Source organism: Nannospalax galili, unplaced genomic scaffold (assembly GCF_000622305.1).
Source record: "Nannospalax galili isolate Female #2095 unplaced genomic scaffold, S.galili_v1.0 scaffold25, whole genome shotgun sequence".
Lineage (NCBI taxonomy): Eukaryota > Metazoa > Chordata > Mammalia > Rodentia > Spalacidae > Nannospalax > Nannospalax galili.
The window spans coordinates 2699534-2719345 of record NW_008355642.1 but is presented as its reverse complement, the minus strand read 5'-3'; the positions used below and the strand labels follow the sequence as shown (position 1 = coordinate 2719345).

Sequence of the window (19812 nt, the reverse complement as noted above, 5' to 3'; positions counted from 1 at the left end):
AGAGAGAGAGAGAGAGAGAGAGAGAGAGAGAGAGAGAGAGAGAGAGAGAACAGAAAAGCTATGATGTTCTTCTTTCCTTTAACAAAAGCTTAATGAATGCTTACTGTATACTAAGCACTGTTCCAGGCACAGGAAATAGAAAAATGAAAAAAATTAAGTGTCTCATCCTTGTGGAACTTATATTCTAGTAGAAAGAAGATAGCAACAAATAGTAAATTGAACAAATAAGTAAAGCATATGGAACATCACACGGGTGAGTGCTGAACAAAGGCAGAACAGCAGGGGAAATGCAAACTGGGATTGCAGAGGTGCTAGCATTACCAGTCAGAAAAAGTGGCCATTTTTTAAAAGGAGGGATTCTAGATAGGCTGACTAGACCTCAGTGGACAAACTTGCACTAAGGGACATCTGGGGATAATAACTTGACATGAGAGGCCTTAACACAATGACAGAGTGTATGAGCTCTAGTTGGGGGGGGGCTATGGGAGGTGCCAAAGGGGAAGAGAGAAGGGGTGTAAAGATGATTTTTCATATGTAAAAATAAATAAATAAATAAAAAATTAAAATTAAAAAAAAGAGTAGAAATACATAAGCAAGCAGGGGAGTGAGAAAAGGTGAATTAATCACTTCCCCAAACCTCAGGTGAGTAGATGGACTTTAGATTACCCTGTAGAAATCCCCAAAAGTTTCAGGTTTAAGAGTACCATGGTGTAATACCAAGTTTTTTCCTGTATAAAAACAGTACTAATGAGGAAGTAAATAGCACATATTAAATCAACATAAACTTTACCAAGACACACTCTGGAACAATGATCCATTTTGAGAAAATCATCAATACTTCTATGTACTCTTCAATACTTAGCACGATAGGTCCTACATTGTGGAGACTCAGTCACCTAACTGTATTAGGTCTCCCTATCCCAAACTCTTCTTAGTCCTAATTCTAGAAAACAGCTCAAAAGAAATCTCTTTTTTAGTCTATATGTGTTATCTTTAAATGGGAAATGATATATATTCTATTTGGCTTTCATTTCCAATGGAATGCCAATATGTGGTATATTATTTTCCTTTTCATTCCTAAATAACATTTTATAGAATCATATCCTTTGACTTAGGAATACACACAGATAAATCTCATGTAAAATGTTTCATTCTAGAATGCATTGTTAATTAACATACCTTGTAGACAAAATGACTACCAATGATGGCATCGAAGAGTGTGTACAAATTATTCAGACGGTCTACCACCTCAATGGGCTCACTCATGGCTGAGATTATGGTGAAGTCCACAATGTCAGTGAAGTACAAGGTGACCAAGTCAAAGCCCTCAGGTTCAACTGTGCAACCCTTTTTGAGGGATTCAGCAACTGATCTGGAAAGCAGACATAAGTATTTCTAAGACGAGATCAGCCTCCCTATAATGCCACACACCTACTAAAAAACAATTTCTCTAAAAATCACTGTCAAGTAAATGATAAGAAAGAAACTTCCACCTGGATAAACCATTAATTAGTTCTTTCATTCGAGTACATAGTGAGTGTTAACAATGTGTCATGGACTGTGCCAGGTGCTGCCATATAACATTGAAAAGACAGACCTGATCTGTGCTTCCATGGAGGGTTTTCAGGTCCCAGAACTTTGGCCTTACCCACGCTCTTTGCCCAAAGTTCCCAGGTGGTCACCTTCCATGAGACTGCTTTCACCAATTATCTTGTAGAAGACTATGTTACTTGGAGAAAATGGAAACCATAGCAAGAGATAAAGTTTTCATCTAAGAAAGTCCCCTTAGAAACACAGCCCTACTTCTTTCCTCCAGGAGCTCAAGAAACTGCCATTTTAAAAACTGACCAACCTCCTAGTCAAGACATAAAGTGTCATATAGAAAAAGCAAGTCCCCAAAATGTAAATGACCAGCATGTTGCATGGGTAATAGAAAATTAGGATGTATATTCTGCCCCCTTGGTTTCCAAGTCTACTCTGATTTGAAGGCATGACTCAAACCCACTGGGAATAGTGAGGGCCAGGGGATTCACACTCCTCGGGTGTTCACACATATGGTGGTAACATCTGTGTTAGAAGCTTTTCTGTCTTCTGTTTTTCAATTTCCAGCTCTTCAGTCCGTTCCTGGATCAAATCTTCTAAGTTACTAGAATATTGTTCCAACATTCGAAGCATAGAATGAATGATGTTAGTCTTTTTCCCTTTGTTGAAAGTTTTAAACTGAAAGCAAAACAGAAAGAAGAGACAATGAACACTAGATACGTTCACCATCCTCCAGGAGATAGGCACACACTCAACAGCATATTAGTAGGACAAATTGGACTTGGTGGGCCTTTAAAAAAATAGAGGACATGAACTGGGGAGAGCAGAAAAGTCGAGGTGGATTTGAGGGTAGATGCGGGAGGAGGTCTGAGTATGCTCAAAATGCATTGTATGACATTCTCAAATAATCAATAAAACTATTTTTTAAAAAGAGGAGTCAATGAATGCATGCTCCCCAAACTCAGAAATGATAGAGCAGGCTTCATCACAAGTCTTTCCCCTAAAGTGCCACAGAAGGTAAAATGAACCCAGATATAATAATAAAGGTCAATACCTAGTCTCATTATCACCCTGGCCCATTCACAGGGCTCTTCCATCCCACCCCACCCTCCCACCCCACCCAACTCGTTTTCCTACTCTTCTGTTTCTTTCAAATCTGAGCAAAAGAGCTATAGGTAAGCTCCTTCTCTTCTAAGAGGCTGTATCAATAGTAGTCGTTTTAAAGGCAACAGGATCTGTTCCTCAGCTCAGGTCAGTTATAACATAACAGGAAAAAGAGGGCAGGAAGTGATGTTTTGTCATTCTAAATTATCAACCTATGAAATCATCTTTATCTTCAAATGCTACAGTGTTGTCACTTTGGAGGTATCTTGACCACTTAGAGAGTTCAAAATCTAGATGGTAAGATTTACTGCTACTTCCTAGCATGAGGTCCAATATTAAATGGTTCTACCTTGTACCTGCCATTCAGGTCAGTCAAGGTCATTCAGAAATTCAGATGGTCTTATCCTATCCTCTTCCCTGATCCCTTAAAGGTAGCTGCTTGGCACAAATGTTCAGAACACCCTCCTGGGAGCCTGTCTATATATAAAGAGCTCAGCATAAGCACTATAATCATGAGCAGGCAGGTCCCTCCATACTGTCATAGTCAACATCCCCATGGTTATGTTCATAACAGTAACATATTGGTAGTAGTTTTGGTGAGCAGACCTTGAAGGCTCTGCCCAACAAACTGTATGTAGCTGGACTACACATGCTCCATGTGGTAAACCCTATCCCAAAGTGAACAGCATGAGCTTCCCTCTGGACCTGGTCCCAACTACATGTTCACCAAGGTCCTCAGAGGCCAGTTCAGATCCACTGGGTTCCCTATATTGCCTCACTTAGGGAACTTCATTCATCTCTTTGAATTTTAGTTGTTTTAACTGCAGAAAGTTAAGAGGATAGCCTTGCCATCAGACAGGCTAAACTTCCACTAAAACATTTTAGTCATGGTATCCCCAGTAACACTTTCTTTGAAAGTCACATGAGGGCCACTCCTCCTAGCCCTCAGCAACTTCTTTGCTGCCTTCTGAAATAACATCTTTTGCATCAACACAAGGACAAATGCTTTTTCTACTGCCTCATGGTAAGTTTTCAGAAATGTGACCTTTATGGTCCTTTGCTTTTTCCATACTATTGAACACCTGCTTGAGTGTCCTCAAGAAACCCAGCCAGACTAATGGAAGTATTGTTAGCTGGAGGACACGGATGACTTCAGAAGCAGGGCCCCTGAGGCTTTCAGTCCAACTCTTTCTCTTTTCCGCCTCAGATACCTGCCAGTCATAAAGTATCTCAGGGTGCTGTACTCTAGACAGGCTCAGAAGCCTCTCTGCCAGAACTGACGCAGCACTCATGGAGAACATTCACAACTTCTATATCCTGTAACTTCAACAAAGCTTAAAGTGCCTGTTTCGACAGAGGAACTGCACCCTGCCTTCCTTACCAGGAGCCCTAGTCTTTCCTCCACCCCTTCCTATCTCCAAATCTAGGAAAAATACCAACCTCTTTAGAAAGTCAACATTTGAGGGGTTACCACTTTTCATGCACCCGTTACTGTCAGTAGCTCCACTTTTGACTTCCCCCTTATATTATCAAGCTATAATTCTTTGTATATTGTTTAAAGTGTCCACTATGAAAATTTCTTATGTTCTGACTGCTATAAACTATGAAAGTAGAGATAGTTTTTACCCCCTTTAGGGCCTGGAGTGCAGCAAAGCGCCAAGTCAGTGTTCAAATTTTGTTTTCGGCATATTCGTTCCCTTGCCCTACATAGTGGCCCTCATCACTGTCTCTCTTGTATTGCCCTTAAGGATGCACATAGCTGCCTATTCCACTAGTCTGTGAACTCTTCTAGGGAAAAGTCAAGATTTGATTCATGGTTTGTACCATTCATATACTGAACACAGTGCCTAGTATAGAGTAGACGCTCAATAAATATTTGCAGAACCAGGCTAAAGGTATCTTCTACTTTTGCATTCCACATGAGCATCCTTTCAAGCACCACAATTTTTGAGAATTTTATACATGAGTATTGTATTTATAGCATTTTCACCACTTCCACTCCACCTTCCATGTCTTCCCGTGTGCCCTCCTCTTCTCTGATTATTATTGTAATATATACATGAATAAATTTATAAATATATACTAGATATAATGCACTGAGTCTATTTACTGGTGTTCATGTGCACCTGTGTTTAGAGTTGTCCACTTGGAATTAGATAACCTCTCAGGGACCTAGTCACTGGAGAAAACTGATTGTCCCTCAACATTCATTGATAGCCTGTAGTTCTTCATCTAGAGGTAGGATCCTGTGACATTTCCCCCACCCATATTGACATGTTGGCTAGTTTTGTTTTCAATACAGGTCTTGTTAGGAAATCAAAGTGTAGAGATTTCAAGGTGCAGCTTCCCTTTCATGCCTAGAATTATCTAGCAGCAGGCATCCTGTTCATCTGGCTCTTACAGTCTTTCCACCTTAGGAGTCCAAACAGCACATATTTTTCCAAACCCTAAACAAACAATCTGGTATGCTCTAAATGGTACTCTCATCAGAGTTCCCTAGAAAGTTTAAAGCAAACATGGCAATACCAAGGTCTATCCTTGCAAATGGTTACTAGCTGAAGATCATCATTGAAAAGCTGCTTTGGAAAGCTTGTAAATGGCCTGGAAAAGAAGTTCAGACACAGAAGAGCACCAGAACCAAGTGATGGGTTCTTCAAGTGCTCATGATGTTCCGGCCCCTAGGACCGCAAAGCTAGCCCCAGGCTTCTTTTTAAAGAAGAATGCCCTTTACCCTTGTAAGCAGCCCCTTCCACAATGTGAGGACCCAATGAGTTTAGCTTTGGGGAGGTTGGCTTCTGAGCACTGGTAACATTAATAGATTTACCTGGTTAAATATTTCATCAAAAGTTGGTCATTGTTCTGCAGCCTCAGCCCAGCACTTCTTCATCAGCTGAAGACATTCCGCAGGAGCAAACTCAGGAGGAACAACTGCTCTATACACCAGGGGAGGCTTTTTAATTCTGTCTACGATTCTGACAAGACACAAGAAGAAAAAGGTTTAGTTAAAAAGTCATGGGTAATGTATCATGATTTAACAAAGATAACTGAGTTTCAGCCATTACGGGATTTGTCAAGAGAAAATATGGTGGGAATCATTTTTTTTTTAATTTCTCGTTAGGTGACGTTAATGCTGACAGTGACTGAGAAAAAACCATGTCAAACTACTGGGAAGGGAGAGAGAATTTGATCAATTCGTCTATCAGCATAATTTAGAATAGCTTTATACTGTTTCTGCTGGGTCATAGATACAGCTTATCCTGTGTCAGTTCCAGTGCTGCAACTTCAGTGTCCTGGACCACTCACTTGCTCCCAAGTTATCTAAGCCTCACAATCCCCACAATAGAGCCACTGAGGTTTCCCTGTAGGCCTACATCCAGCTAAGGTCCATGCATTGGGCCCTGCGTGTTCTCTAGACAAAGGGAATTTTGAACAACAGTGACCAGTTCAGGGCCAGGAGCTAATCAGTTATTTTGTAGATTACCTTTCAACTGGGATTCATCTGAAGCTCCCTAGTGATTAAATTTAGGTTACCCTTTGCTTTGCTTTGCTTTTGTTTGCCAAGAACAACATATCACAAAGATTATGTATCTTTTTTACTATATGATGTCAAGGGTATATGATGTAGCTGTGTCTTTTTTAAATTTTTTAAATATATTTCAATTATTATTTATATTTTCATGTGTATGAGTGTACTGCCTGCATGTGAGCAAGTGCACCCATGTCATGTAATGCCCACAGAGGTCAGAAGAGGTTTTCAGATCTCCTGGAACTGGAGTCACGGATGGTTGTTAGTCACCTTGTGGGTGCTGGGAATTGAACCCAGGACCTCTGCAAGAGCAGCCAGTGCTCTTAACCACTGAGCCATCTCTCCAGGCCCATGGTTGTGTTTTATGATGGGTGATGGTAACCTTGATCACTTGGTTAAGGTGGTGTCACATGGAGCCTCAATTATAAACTTACTGTTTTTCCATTTGTAATTACTAAGTATCTTGTATGCGCATAGTTGGAGAATATGAAGGTATCTTGATGGCCCTAAAACTTTAGTCCACTGATTGCGTTATTCATTGATGAATTGTACCTGATAATCATGTGTTTCAGTGGGAAAGTTGACATCCAAGAGTATCATGAGTAGTACTGAAGTACTTAGCAAGAAGCATCTCAGAGGCATAGAGGAACTATAGCAGGGGGAGGGAACAGACTAGAAAATTGACATAAGTTCAAAAGCCCTTGATTTATATCAGAGTTTGTAAAAACACCAGCTCTCAGGATGAATTTCTTCCAGATGCCTAAAGCTGTCTGGCCCCAAGCCCCAACCACATACAAGAGCCTAGCACTTGCAGACTAGCAGGCTTTTAGCACTGTCTTCTGGCAAATCATCATAGACTAGGCTGCCTTGATAATATGGGACACCGTGGTCTCCTGGTGCCCTTTTCTCACATCCCACTTACCTTTGGCAGGCAGATCCATACCGCAGAAAGGGGTACCTCGAACCATCACTTCTTGCATGATGGTGGCAAAGCTATAGACATCTCCTGCAAAGGAACCTAACTTGCTGCCCCTAGGGGCTCACAACAGTTCAGGGGCTGTCCACAGCAACTCTGCAAAGAAAGAGTTGTGTAATAAATGCAGGGAGGATTAACTGACATCTGTAATGCCCTCAAGGGCTCTGAGGGTGCTGTTTTATTAACTGCTTTATATTTTTATTAGACAGACTGGCATGCCTGTGCCCCTCAGGGTCTGAATCTATTAATCTGAAGAATCATTCACAGAAAAAAACATACTACTGTCTCAACCCCCAGGACCATGAAGCAAGATGTAGTGGTGTGGGGAAGGACAGGAAGCTTGAAGTCGAGACACTATCTGGCGCTTGCTTTCTTACTCTCTTTATCCTGCAAGTAGCAGCTGGCAGGTTTCCAGGGAAAGGCAAGGGCACTGCCAGACTGGTTGCCATGGATTTTCTCTTTGCTAAGATCTATATGTGTCTGGTAATTTGATTTTGCCGGGTCTCAGGGATTCACAACTTGCTTTCTTCAGGTCTTCTATGAAAGGATTAGAAGACCCTCAGGCCTCCTGTGTGTCTCGCAGAGCAAAAAGATGTAGCAGTTAATTTAGCCCGGTTCTGCAAATATTTATTGAGGGTCTACTCTATACCAGGCACTGTGTTCAGTATAGGAATGGTACAAATCATGAATCAAATCTCAACTTTTCCCTAGAAGAGTTCACAGACTAGTGGAATAGGCAGCTATGTGCATCCTTAAGAGCAATACAAGAGAGACAGTGATGAGGGCCACTATGTAGGGCAAGGGAATGAATGTGCTGAAAACAAAATTTGAACACTGACTTGGCGCTTTGCTGCACTCCAGGCCCTAAAGGGGGTAAAAACTATCTCTACTTTCATAGTTTATAGCAGTCAGAACATAAGAAATTTTCATAGTGGACACTTTAAACAATATACAAAGAATTATAGCTTGATAATATAAGGGGGAAGTCAAAAGTGGAGGTTGTGTTTGGGGCTGAACCACATATCCACTATTTCTGTGGGCTGAAAAATTGTTGAATATGGGTAATTTCATTGGCTTTAAACTAACAAACATCTAAGTTGATAAAACTAATCCAGGAAGGCTTCCTGGAAAAGTTAAATCTCAAATGTGCTCATTAAGAAGGTCAAGGATGCAGCTTTCTGGAACTGAGAGGTAAGGACTTTGCAGGGAGAAAGAACAGTATGTGCAAAAAACAAGAAGCAGAAAGGAGCAAATTGCGGGTGGTGGGAGGGTGGTAAGCAGATTAGTTTGGCTGAAGAGAAGGGCTCTGTTAAGGAATAATGAGAAAGGAGAAATGGGATTGATGAAGTGGGGGAGGGAGGGTGGCTGAAAGAATGGGGGCAGAAGGTGAGAGGCCCTGAGAGCCAAATGAAGGCATTTGGAGTGAATACAAAAGGCAGTAGGGGTGCTGAGCTAGAGAGGCATTTGATGAAAGCCTTGTTTGGGAAGATTAATCTGGCAACTTGAACAAGCTGGATGGAAGGACGGAGAAGCTGGAGTCAGGGAGATCAGCTACTAAGTGTAGTGAGAGTCTGCATGGAGGTGAAAGGGGCTGGAGTGGGGGTGGCAGCGCAGCAGCAGAGACAGAAATGCTGGGAGACTACAGTGGAGAAGGAAGTGACTCGGTTGGGCACCTGTTCCAGGACTTCATGAAGGAGAAGGAGTTGGAGTAAACAAGTAGATATCCAGATTTCGAAGCTGAAGAAGAATGTCTGCTAAGGGTACAGAAACCAGGATGCATTAGGAGGAGGGCCGGGGCCATGTTCCTAAGAATCAGGAAGGTGGGTGGAAATCAGACATTATTCGGTTTGGTAGCAAATCTAGGAAAGATTCTTATTTTAAGTCAATCATAAATAGACTGGCATAAGAACTTCTACCTACATTATTCATCATGTGCCATCTTCTAACTTTGCTTTTCAAGTGTCTGTCCCCCCAGCAACACACCTGTCTGTCCATCCAATACCTACTTAGGTCTATGAAAGTTTCTGGTTACACTCACTCTGGTGGTCTTGTTCTTAATATCTCCTTGCCTAGGAAAACTAATATTTACAAAAATAATGAAAAGATGAAAGGATACTTTAGTCAAAGGAATGCATTCTCTGGGAATTCAGGCACTATGGTAGAAGAGGGAGAGCAGGAGTATTTAAGAGCAAAAAAAAAAAAATGGTACTCGGCTACTTCTTCCCAGCATCCTCTTCTTGCACATTTAAAAGCACAAGAAAAGAGCAAAACTCTCTGGCAAAAAGCTAGGTGATTAAATACAGTCATTACCAAATAGTACTTTCAGAGAGCACCGACACCTACGTTAATGGCTAAAATGAGGTTGTATCTGCACTATACTTATATAGTTGAGAGTGGACAGTAATGAACACACTTATAACCCACCCCCACTTCCTCCTGCCCACTCCAGAACCAAGTAAGAGCCACTAGAGCCACTTACTCCCATTAGACATAAACTGAGAGAAAAACTAGAAAATATTACTTTGGCCTGTTTGTCTCAGCTGCAGCCACTACTTGCCCTGAGCTTCTTGTGTTAATCAAATGAATTTTTAAGAACCAGCCTGACATAGCTTAAAAGGACAGAAAGTCCTGAAAGTCAAAAGGCCTGGGTTTATAAATCCAAGCTTGACTGCTAGTCAGTTCACCTTTTTGAACCTTAGTTTCCCTTCCCACAAATCAGAAGTTGGACCAGATGGTGCTCAGAAGTCTTCCAATAATTACAAGACTCTATTTAGTCTCATTGTTTAAGATAAGGGAGTAGTTCTTTCATTAAATTTTATCTTATTCATTTACTCAATGAATATTCTGTCAGATACTACGAAGTCACTGAGGGAGTCAAACCTGTTTCTTAGGATCATGGGGTTTATCCTTGGGATGTGGGGGATAGATAGCTGAATAAATGAGTATTACTAAAAAGTATAGTACCATAATAAATTTTGGGACCTTAATGATCTTGAAGAGGGCAACTTAATTGGGCATGGGGAGTGAGCTCCGGATGCAGTAGTACTTACGTCGAGTCCTGAAGGAGTAGAATTTTCCTACACTCAGGTAAGTGTTTATGACAAAGTGAGAAAGGAAGACTATCCCAGGCAGAAAGCACAGCCCTGTGCGAAGGGCTCGAAGTAAGAGAGCCTGGTGTAAATAAATCATTTGAACGAGTTTAGCAGGGATGGAGAAAAGAGATAGAGGAGAAATGGTTAAGCATGAGACTTTGGCAAGACCCAGACAAAGTAGGACTCCTATGCCATGTAAAGGAAAGTGACCTTTATCCTAAAAACAGTGGGAAGCCATTCAGTGACGCACACCTGTAACAAAATCAGATTTGCATTTTAGAAAGCTCCCTCTGGCTGCAGTGTGTGAGTAACAGACTGCAATTTGGAGAGTGAAGTGAAATGATAAGAGGGAGAAACCAAGGTATAGACAGAGACAGTATACACACACACACACACACACACACACACACACACACACACACACACAGGAGATATACTTACCCATTCTGAGACCAAATGTCCTTAAGGTTGAAAGTTTTGCCAGTCTGTGTATGGATTAATGAAACTCTGGAAAATTAAGAATTGTGTTTTACTTTTTCTGAATGCCTAATTTTGGCAGAATGCCTAATTTTGTCTGCCATGACTGCATCTATTGCCCAACATCCCATCCTAAAGCAAGGCAAAAGGCAAGCTCAAAGCTGTCAAACTAGAATTAGACAAGTAATTAGCACACAATGATGTCAGGAACAAGGAGAGGGAGAGATAGAATATAAAATCTTTCACTGTGATTTTCTAAAGTTTCAACTTTTTCAAAGCATGGATGGATAGAGAAAGAGGAAGTTAGGTTTTGTTGGCTGGGTGAAGACCTGAACTTCAATCTTAGAGCTGCTGTGAGGTCACTGTATGATTTGAGAAAATCGTAAGTGTCCATTATCTCATCTGTAAAATGAGAGAGTTAAACTAGTGACTTCCTACGATTTACTGTTGTATCCATTTGGGGGAACAGCAAATACAATGTCATTAATGGCTGACTGTCCATCTTTGTCTGAGCATGTGGCTTTCTCTGTTTTTCATTGTCCTTGTCTCCTGTGTAGTGAAGTCAGCAGTTTTCAAATTCATAATGCCAACGATCCTCTTAAAATATGAATACAAGGTTGTCATTTTCTGTCCTCCATCTTCTGAGAGTTGTCTGCTTCTCTGTGTTTTGCTCTCTCTCTCTCCATACACACAATATTAGTTAAAACTTTTAATGCCCAAGTTTTCTATATGTATTTTACTCTGTCCATCTTCACTTCTTTACCTTGCTTCTCTCCTGTCAATTTGTTTCCCTGCTGTTCTCAGTCCCTCATATCAAATTTCTCCTTTATTTTTGATCTATTATGACCCCTCAGTGTATTACTTAGTGCTTCCACTGCTATGCTAGACAGAAGATGAAAATGCAAAATGGATGTCACAGGCATAGCTGCTTATTTATTTGTTGTGGGGGGCAGGGGGCGCTCCTTGCTTCTTTTTCTCTGAAAGACACAGTGCTGGTATGCTCTAGTGACATCCTATTCTAGAATGTACTTGGTGGGGGTCCAGCTTCCAAATTACTCTCCATTCAATCTGACAAGTATTTATTGAGCACCTACTGTGTGCCTAGCACTCAGCAAGATTCTCCAGGGACTGCTGGAGTGCCCAAACAATACAGCCTAATCCTGCCACAGCAGGAATTGAACATTATTACATGGGCTTTGTTTGGAAGGAAAGGCTGGGCTGCATGCAGAATTCATTCAAGTTCCTTGGCTTGGAAATGAGGCTGCATTTGCAACAAAAGGCAGGGAGTTGAAATCAGTGAGAAACTTTAATTCAATGCATATTTTCATTTGAACCTTGAAGTTACCTTCTACGCATCAGAAGGGCACACTCCATTGCTTGCCTTCTACTGGAGGCTCCTCTTCTGAGCATCACAGCATTTCTAAGATATCATTAATGACATAGTCTATAACTTTTAGTACAAAATGCCCATCTACCACACAGTTCCGAGACTTTAGCCTCCCATGAATAAACTCTCTGTGGTGTAACTACTTCATTCCCTGAAGATGATACAAAATTTATTTAGTAACTCATTTAATTATTTTGTGCTTTTAGAGCCAATTTCTAAGATTGCTAATGGCCTTAGCTATTCTGATCCAGAATTCAGTCCTTTTCTGTTATTAGAGGCAAAGCAAAACTTTGACAAGATATTTAGGTTTCTTCTAGCTTTAAAATGTTTGGTTTTGATTAAGAATCATATGTGTTTATTGAGAATTATGTGCTACTGAGAGATTTATTGACATTTCAGGTACAGGATGGATCCATACACATGTAATTGCTGGGAACTGGGAGATTCTGATTTTACTCAACAGGTCTAATGCAACTCTCAGTCTGTTATTATCAGGAGTGGAAACTGGTATGGCTTTTGGAGTTGGTAATTTGGCAAGGCCTATGAAATTTTTAAATATGTATACTGTTTATGTTTGCATTTGTATGTTTGCATGTGTATGTTTGTATTTGGGCACAAAGAGACCTAGAAGACTGCTCATTGCGGCTTTGTTTATATAATAGAATATATTTGGAAACAGTGATTATCAGTAAGGGTTGGATAGATTTATCATACATCCTTACCCTTGAATGTTCTGTGGTACTTACTAAGAATAAGGTAGATCTGTACGTACTGACACTGAAAGAACTGTAATCCATACGGTAAGCAAAAAATAAAGAGCAATGTGATGGGATGTGTATTTAAAACCAAACAAAAATGGCATGCCTAACGCACGTAAATAAACAGGAACTATATTTTCAAACCTAGTTTCCAATTTGTAAGCAGAAGCTAACTAACGTCAGGGTGATGAAGGAAGAGGGTTGAGTGAATGCCAATGCTTTCACCACATATATTTATAGCACTTGATTTTATACGTTAATTTAATATTTTCTATTTTCTAAATTTCAATGCTTCTCTTTAAAATAATATTTTTACTATTTTTTTGTGAATTTCAAACAATGTGTTTTGATCATATCCGTACCTTCTCCCACTGCCTCTCAAATGAAAAATAGATAGCAAAATGGAGGGAAAACACGTCAGTATTTATGATCTCCGGGGTTGCTTGGGAGCCTTTACACAACTTCAAATGTGATTCACCAGGACTCTGTATCAGATGGGTTTAATCATTCTGCACATAAATGCATCCATATTCTATAGCAGTCATCTCAGAATTATTTATGCCAACTCTCCTTTTCGTTATGGAATTCTGCTTTGCAACTTGACACACTTTTCATGCACATGCTTCGCATCTTGTTCTCACAAAAAGGCAGCACTCTTCAGTCTTCCCAAGCAGAGTCTAAAATGGGCAAGATTTCCCCCAGGATAGCTAATGCTCAAGTATCACTTATCACAGGCCCAAGAAGAGAAGACTTTCATTTAGAGACCTAAACTCACTAGGGTTTGCTGACAGTGTGAGTAGAAAGAACACTGGAATGGGAATCAGAAGGTTTGCATTTGCATTTGCCATGACAATGTTAACCATTATAGCATTCTATTATCATCTCTGCCACCTAATAGTCAGCTGATTAAACACTAAGTACCTACCATGTGTGCTAGAAACTGCATGACAAAGGGCATGTGTCTCATATAGCTTCTCTGGGACTACGGGGTGTTGGGAAAGTTAATCATACACATCTTATAAAGAATGAGAATGAGATATTGTCTTCCCCTTCCATAACTCCTTTAAAAGGTTTAAGTCACTATATAAAAGTCAAGACAGTGATTAATAACTATATGTATAACTCATCAAATAATTTATTACACAGACTACTAGCTCCATTAAAATCCACATACATAGTTGGCATGTCATTTCACAGAGTTCATAGGCTCTGCAGAAGCTCATCCATGAACCTTTCCATAAACTCCCACATTTGTCAGTAGTCCTTGACACACAAAATGGAGGTGTTTCTTTATGAAACCAGTGGTCACTTGTCATTGCAGTGGCACTGAATTCCACATTCATACCTAAATATGCAAAGTTTCATCATCTAGTTCTAGAATGAGACAACTTTTAGAAGATGAAAGCTAGTAGCTGGGGCTAATAATGCTAAAGATTCTAGAAATGAATACTTCCTTACATCCGCAAAGCAGAGAAATGGAATATGGCTAAAGGCAGAAGAGGGCTTGATGATAAACAGGACAGTAAAGGAAAATCTGGCCCTCATACTGAGGAGAAACACAAGCACATACTTTCTGTAGCAATACTTTTTAACACACATGGACAAAAGGGTAAAGAAGGGCAGAGGTGAGGCTATAATGATCTGAGTGAAATAAAACAACTCACAATCTTAATTTGATAACCTAAAAAAATTTTTTTTTGTCTTTTTGAGACAGGGTCTCCCTATAGCCCCAGCTGTCTTGGAACTCACTATGTAGACCAGGCTGGGCTTGAACTCACAGAAATCTGCCTGCCTCTGCCTCCCGAGTTCTGGGACTACAGATATGTGCCACCACGCCCAAGTCTAAAATTTCAAATCTATAAGGAAAATCCAAAATTCCCTTAGTCTTCCCATTAACCTTGATGAGGTCCAGCAGTAGTGAAGATTTAAATACCCAATCGAGTTTTACATCATCATTTGTCAGCATGTCTTCTCGGCTCCTTCTAGAACAAAATTCTGTCACAGTGGCAAACATTCCCACATCATAGAAGAAGCCCAGTAAAGGGTTAATATTCTCACGTCACAGGTCTTTTATCTGCAAAGAAGAGGTAAAGATAAGAACCACAACCATTATGTCTCACTTGGGGGATAGAGTTGAGGGCACATATCCTTCCCTTCTTCCTGCTGATTGTTGATTCTACTAGGCAGAAAGATACAAGGATGTGTATGTGCAAAATGTCATAATGAAGCTTCTTACTTGTATACTGGCTAAAGTAAATATGTAAATAAATAAAGTGTAAGAGGTTGAAAATCAAACAATAAGTAAAATGTAATAACTGTTCCAAAAGAGCTCACATTCAATGTATAGGAAAGTGATCTGAAAATTATATTTTATCATGAAATGGGTTCTAAAAGAAGAGATCATGAGATGTTGAGAGAATTCAGATCTTAAATATCTAATCTGGACAGGCAGTGGGAGAGACAGGTTTCAAAAGAAGCTTCACCAGGGAACTGATATCTGGCCTGTATTGAAAGACATGAAAAAGTTAACTAAGTAACATGATAGAGGGGCCAATAATGACATACTTCGGAGTTGAGGAAACTACAACAGGTTTAGTTTTCCCAGAACAGAATGCAAGGGAGAGAATATGAAATATCAAGATAGAGAAATGAACAGGAGCTACAAGCCATAGAACAGCTATCATTTCTCTGTCACATAATTTCATAATTTCATGGAGATCTATGGTATGGAATTTGAAATTTGTATTATAGGCACTAAATAATTGCAATCTATTAATATTCCTATTAAATATGTGTAAGAGAGGAAAAATAACCCTCCCGTAATCATTTTCACATTGCAAGTTGTGTTCCTGAGTAGATAGTGGTGTTGTACATCAAGACAAGAGATTTAAGGAAAGTGAGCAAATACTCTGAGGCTCCACCCATAGCCTGTTTACTCTTCACCCCCAGCTGCTATGAATGTTGGCTGACAACTCACAGTGCCCTAATCACAAGAAAATTGTCCTAGGTCCTAGAGTTACCTTACTAAGAGGATAGACTCCATCCATACACCTCATGCAATAATTGACTGGAAACAACACAAAAGTTGAGCCTCAATGTGAAATTATGCACTATAATGTGTGCGTCAGCCTTTCCCCCATGGGGTCATAGTGCCACTAGCCTCTAGCTATGACCCAATGCCTGCTTATCTTTTACCTCTGCTCTGCACTGCATCTTCACTCTTTTCCCTTGAGAGAAATCTGTCAATAAGTAATTTGAACAAGAATTTCTATCTTAGACTTAACCTACCAAAGAAAAATGGGAAGGTAGATTTCACTGTAGAGAAGGCTGATAAATTCATATTGAAATGAGGCACTCATGGAACATGAAGTCATAACTTCATTGAGGAGTGGTGTATTTGTGATTTATATATCAAGAAAGAGGTCTGATAGATGGGAATTTTAAGTATGTACATGATAGATAAACTCAATGTGTGTAGATGAGGTTACCTTAGGAAAGTATATAAAAAAAAAAGAAAAAGAAGAAGCTGTATCAGTGTTTAAAGAATGGAAAAACAAAGAACAACCTACATAAAAAACTTAGAAGGGAGGCCAGAGAAATAGAGAAAGATCTATTTAAATCAATATCATTAACACCACAAGATGTTCTTCAGGAACATGAGGTAAGTATCAGAGACATCAGGTAACATGAAGAAAATTATCTCGCTAACTTGATAATTATAATTATTAATTATAGAAAAATAGCATACAAACATGTTTAAACATAAATACACACAAACATGTACATACATGCATGAGTTGGATCTCTGTGTTTGCAGATTAAACTAATTACAAATCAAAAACATTTGAAAAAATTGCATCTGAACCGAAATTGTACAGACCTTTTTCCTATTGCTCTCTAAACAATACAATATAACAATTATCTACACTGTAGTGGACATTATGACTAATATAGTCATAATTTAAAGTATATGAGAGTCTTACAAAGGTTGGATATAAATATGCTTACATTTTATAGATGAGGCATGAGCATCCATAGATTTTGATATCTGAAGGATTCCTGAAATCAATTCCCTGTAGACAGTAAGGAGAACTCATTCTCTCTCTCTCTCTCTCTCTCTCTCTCTCTCTCTCTCTCTCCCTCTCCATATATGTATATGTAAATGTGAATATACACAGGCTTAGAATGTACTCAACATGGCATGAGTAGAAACAGGCTAGAATCTTAGATATATTTTAGAACTATAAATCACATAACATAATGTGAAAAGTCAAGAATGAAATCAAGATTATTATGTGGAATATAGGGAAGATGGCAGTCCATCTGTGGAAATGGAATATACTGTAAAACTTAGAATACAAGTTTTCAACAAGATAATCTGAGCTAAGCTTACATTAATCTTTGTGGGAATGGACGATATTGACTATCTAATTTGCCTACTAAGCAAAAAGCCGGACATTCATGACAATTATTAGTTCACTGCAGCCTAAACCAATTAAGGCAGACATGAAAACTCATAGCCAACATATGACAAGTTAGGCACCTTCTTTAAAGATGTCACATTCCCTTATGAACCAAGCAACCCAAACTACTGGGACTCTGGAACTCTGTTGAAAGAAAGAGTACAAACTGATTAAATCAGAGACTCCTAGCTATTCAACATAATTTTGTTTCCCTTTCTTACTGGACAGAAACCTAATTCACATTTTCTAGCCTCTCTCAAAACTAAGCATAGCAGTATGAATAAAGTCTAAGCTATAGACTATAAGAGGACATGACATGTGCCATTTCTAAGCTATGGCTTATAAGAAGAAAATATATTCCCTTGGGTAACGATTTTTCAATTCTGTGGATAAACACATATGTTACTAAGGCCAAAAGACATAGCAGAACCATAAGATAGCTATAGCTTAGGCCTCTGAACCACAATATTGCAGTAGGATTACCTGCCAACTAGAAATACCCCTCTTGTGCAATTTTTAGAATGAGAATTAAACTTCTACTGTGTTTATGGAATTAAAGGCTAGAATTATAGCTGTGTAGTTGAGAATGTGCTTTGCATGTTCAAGGCACTATCTTCAATCCTCAGTACCAAAAAGACATTAAATATGTGGGAATATATTTGCTATAACATCTGGCATTTTAATAGAGATAATAACACTGGAATGATTCAGACCTAGTACTCTACCTGAACTTTACAATTATCCTTCCTCAGCTACAAGCATTAGAAACTATTCCTTGTTAGAAACAAATAGATACCCTTCATGTTCTTCCAAGATTCTGGTAAAGATGGATAGAACGACTGGAACACCTTAGCAAAGTGAACAGTCACTAGGTAAATACTTCACCTCTTGCATAATACATAGTTGGCTACCACCAAAATTGCAAAGATTAAATGTGTCTTATCTCCTATATCTGACATAAAATCTTTAAGCATTTGGGATTGGAGAGATGGCTCAGTGGTTAAGAGCACTGGCTGCTCTTGCAGAGGACCCAGGTTCGATTTCCAGCACCCACATGGCAGATAACAACCATCCATAACTCCAGTTCCCGGGAATTCAATGCCTTCATCTGACCTCCACGGGAGTGAGAAAACACCGGTGCACTTACACATGCAGGCAATACAGCCATACACATAAAATAATAATAAAAAAATCATAAATAAAATATATTTTAAAAATCTTTAAGCATTCAACCTCCAAAGATATCTGAGTCAATTGCTGGCTAAGGAGATCATAAAGAAATCTTTAGCCACTTAAATGATCCTGGAATACTGTAACACCAGAATTAATTCTATCTGCCCTTCTACAATAGGTATAACATTATCCATTGATATATATTTTGGTTCCCATCATCCACTTCAGGCATCTCACAACCTCTGGCAATTCTAGTTCCACAGGATCTGGTGCCCTCTTCTGGACTCTGAAGTCACCTGCACTTATATGAAAGTCAGTGACATTTTTGATAATTTTGAAGAACTAGAATCATGATTAATAAATTTTAGGAGACAGGAATGTCAGCTGGTTTTCTCACACCGCATACTTTATAAGCTACTGAGCAGACTGTAAAGGAAAGACTAAAATCTCTTGTAGTTTCCCAATATTTAGGAAGCGAAGTCTCACTGAAAGATTGGTTGGCCTCTTCCTCAAGGTTTTGTCAAATTCGGAAGTAGAATAGGTTGAGATTAGAAGCAAAAGTGTAAAGACTAACATCTCAGAACTCTGTAGTTTTTCACGTGAAGACAGCATGTTTTCCTCAAAAAAATTTTTTTCAGATCACTACAAAAGGATCCAATCCTTGTAAAATGTATCATTAGTAATGTTCAGTAAGCAAAACAACCCTGAGACAATACAAATGTTGAATTCAAGAGAAAAGCACTTTAATGCAAACATTATAAATATATTGGGAACTGGATTCATGTCATAAGCAAATAAATATACAGGTATGGAAGAGTAATAGAGAAAACCAAGTTATACATATATGAACAGATGGAAAATGGGTAAAGTGAAAAATTCACTATATAGGCTTAAGAATCAAATAAGAGCAAATGAATTCAAGAGGAATCAAAAAAATTTTAATATTTTATTTTTATTTTATGCGTGAGTGCACTGCCTGCATGTGTGTAGTGCACTGGTGTCATGTAATGCCCATGGAGGTCAGAAGAGGGTGCCAGATCTCCTGGAACTGGAGCTACAGGTGGTTGTTAATCACCATGTGGGTGCTGGAAATCCAACCCAGGTCCTCTGCAAGAGCAGTCAGTACTCTTACCATTGAGGCATCTCTCCAGTAGGGGCTGAGATTGAAAATTTTAAAATCTCAAGAACAGAAGGAAATATTGGGGGAGGGGGATGAATAGGGTCAGGTGGCAGTAGTGTAGTATTAAGCACATCTTTAATTTAAGTCCCACAGGACATAAAAGAGAATGAGGCAGAAAAGAAATATTTAGAGAA

At 39.3% G+C, this 19812-nt stretch overlaps 1 protein-coding gene across 1 annotated transcript in view; it reads right to left on the bottom strand.

Annotated features, from left to right (window-relative positions):
- Gucy2f (guanylate cyclase 2F, retinal) overlaps positions 1 to 19812 on the bottom strand; it is a 100385-nt gene that overhangs the window by 14848 nt on the left and 65725 nt on the right. The window contains 6 exon segments of the mRNA XM_008852962.2: positions 1180 to 1372; positions 2051 to 2220; positions 5471 to 5618; positions 7091 to 7244; positions 12099 to 12255; positions 14760 to 14936. Of these exon segments, the coding sequence (XP_008851184.2) occupies positions 1180 to 1372; positions 2051 to 2220; positions 5471 to 5618; positions 7091 to 7244; positions 12099 to 12255; positions 14760 to 14936 (999 nt within the window).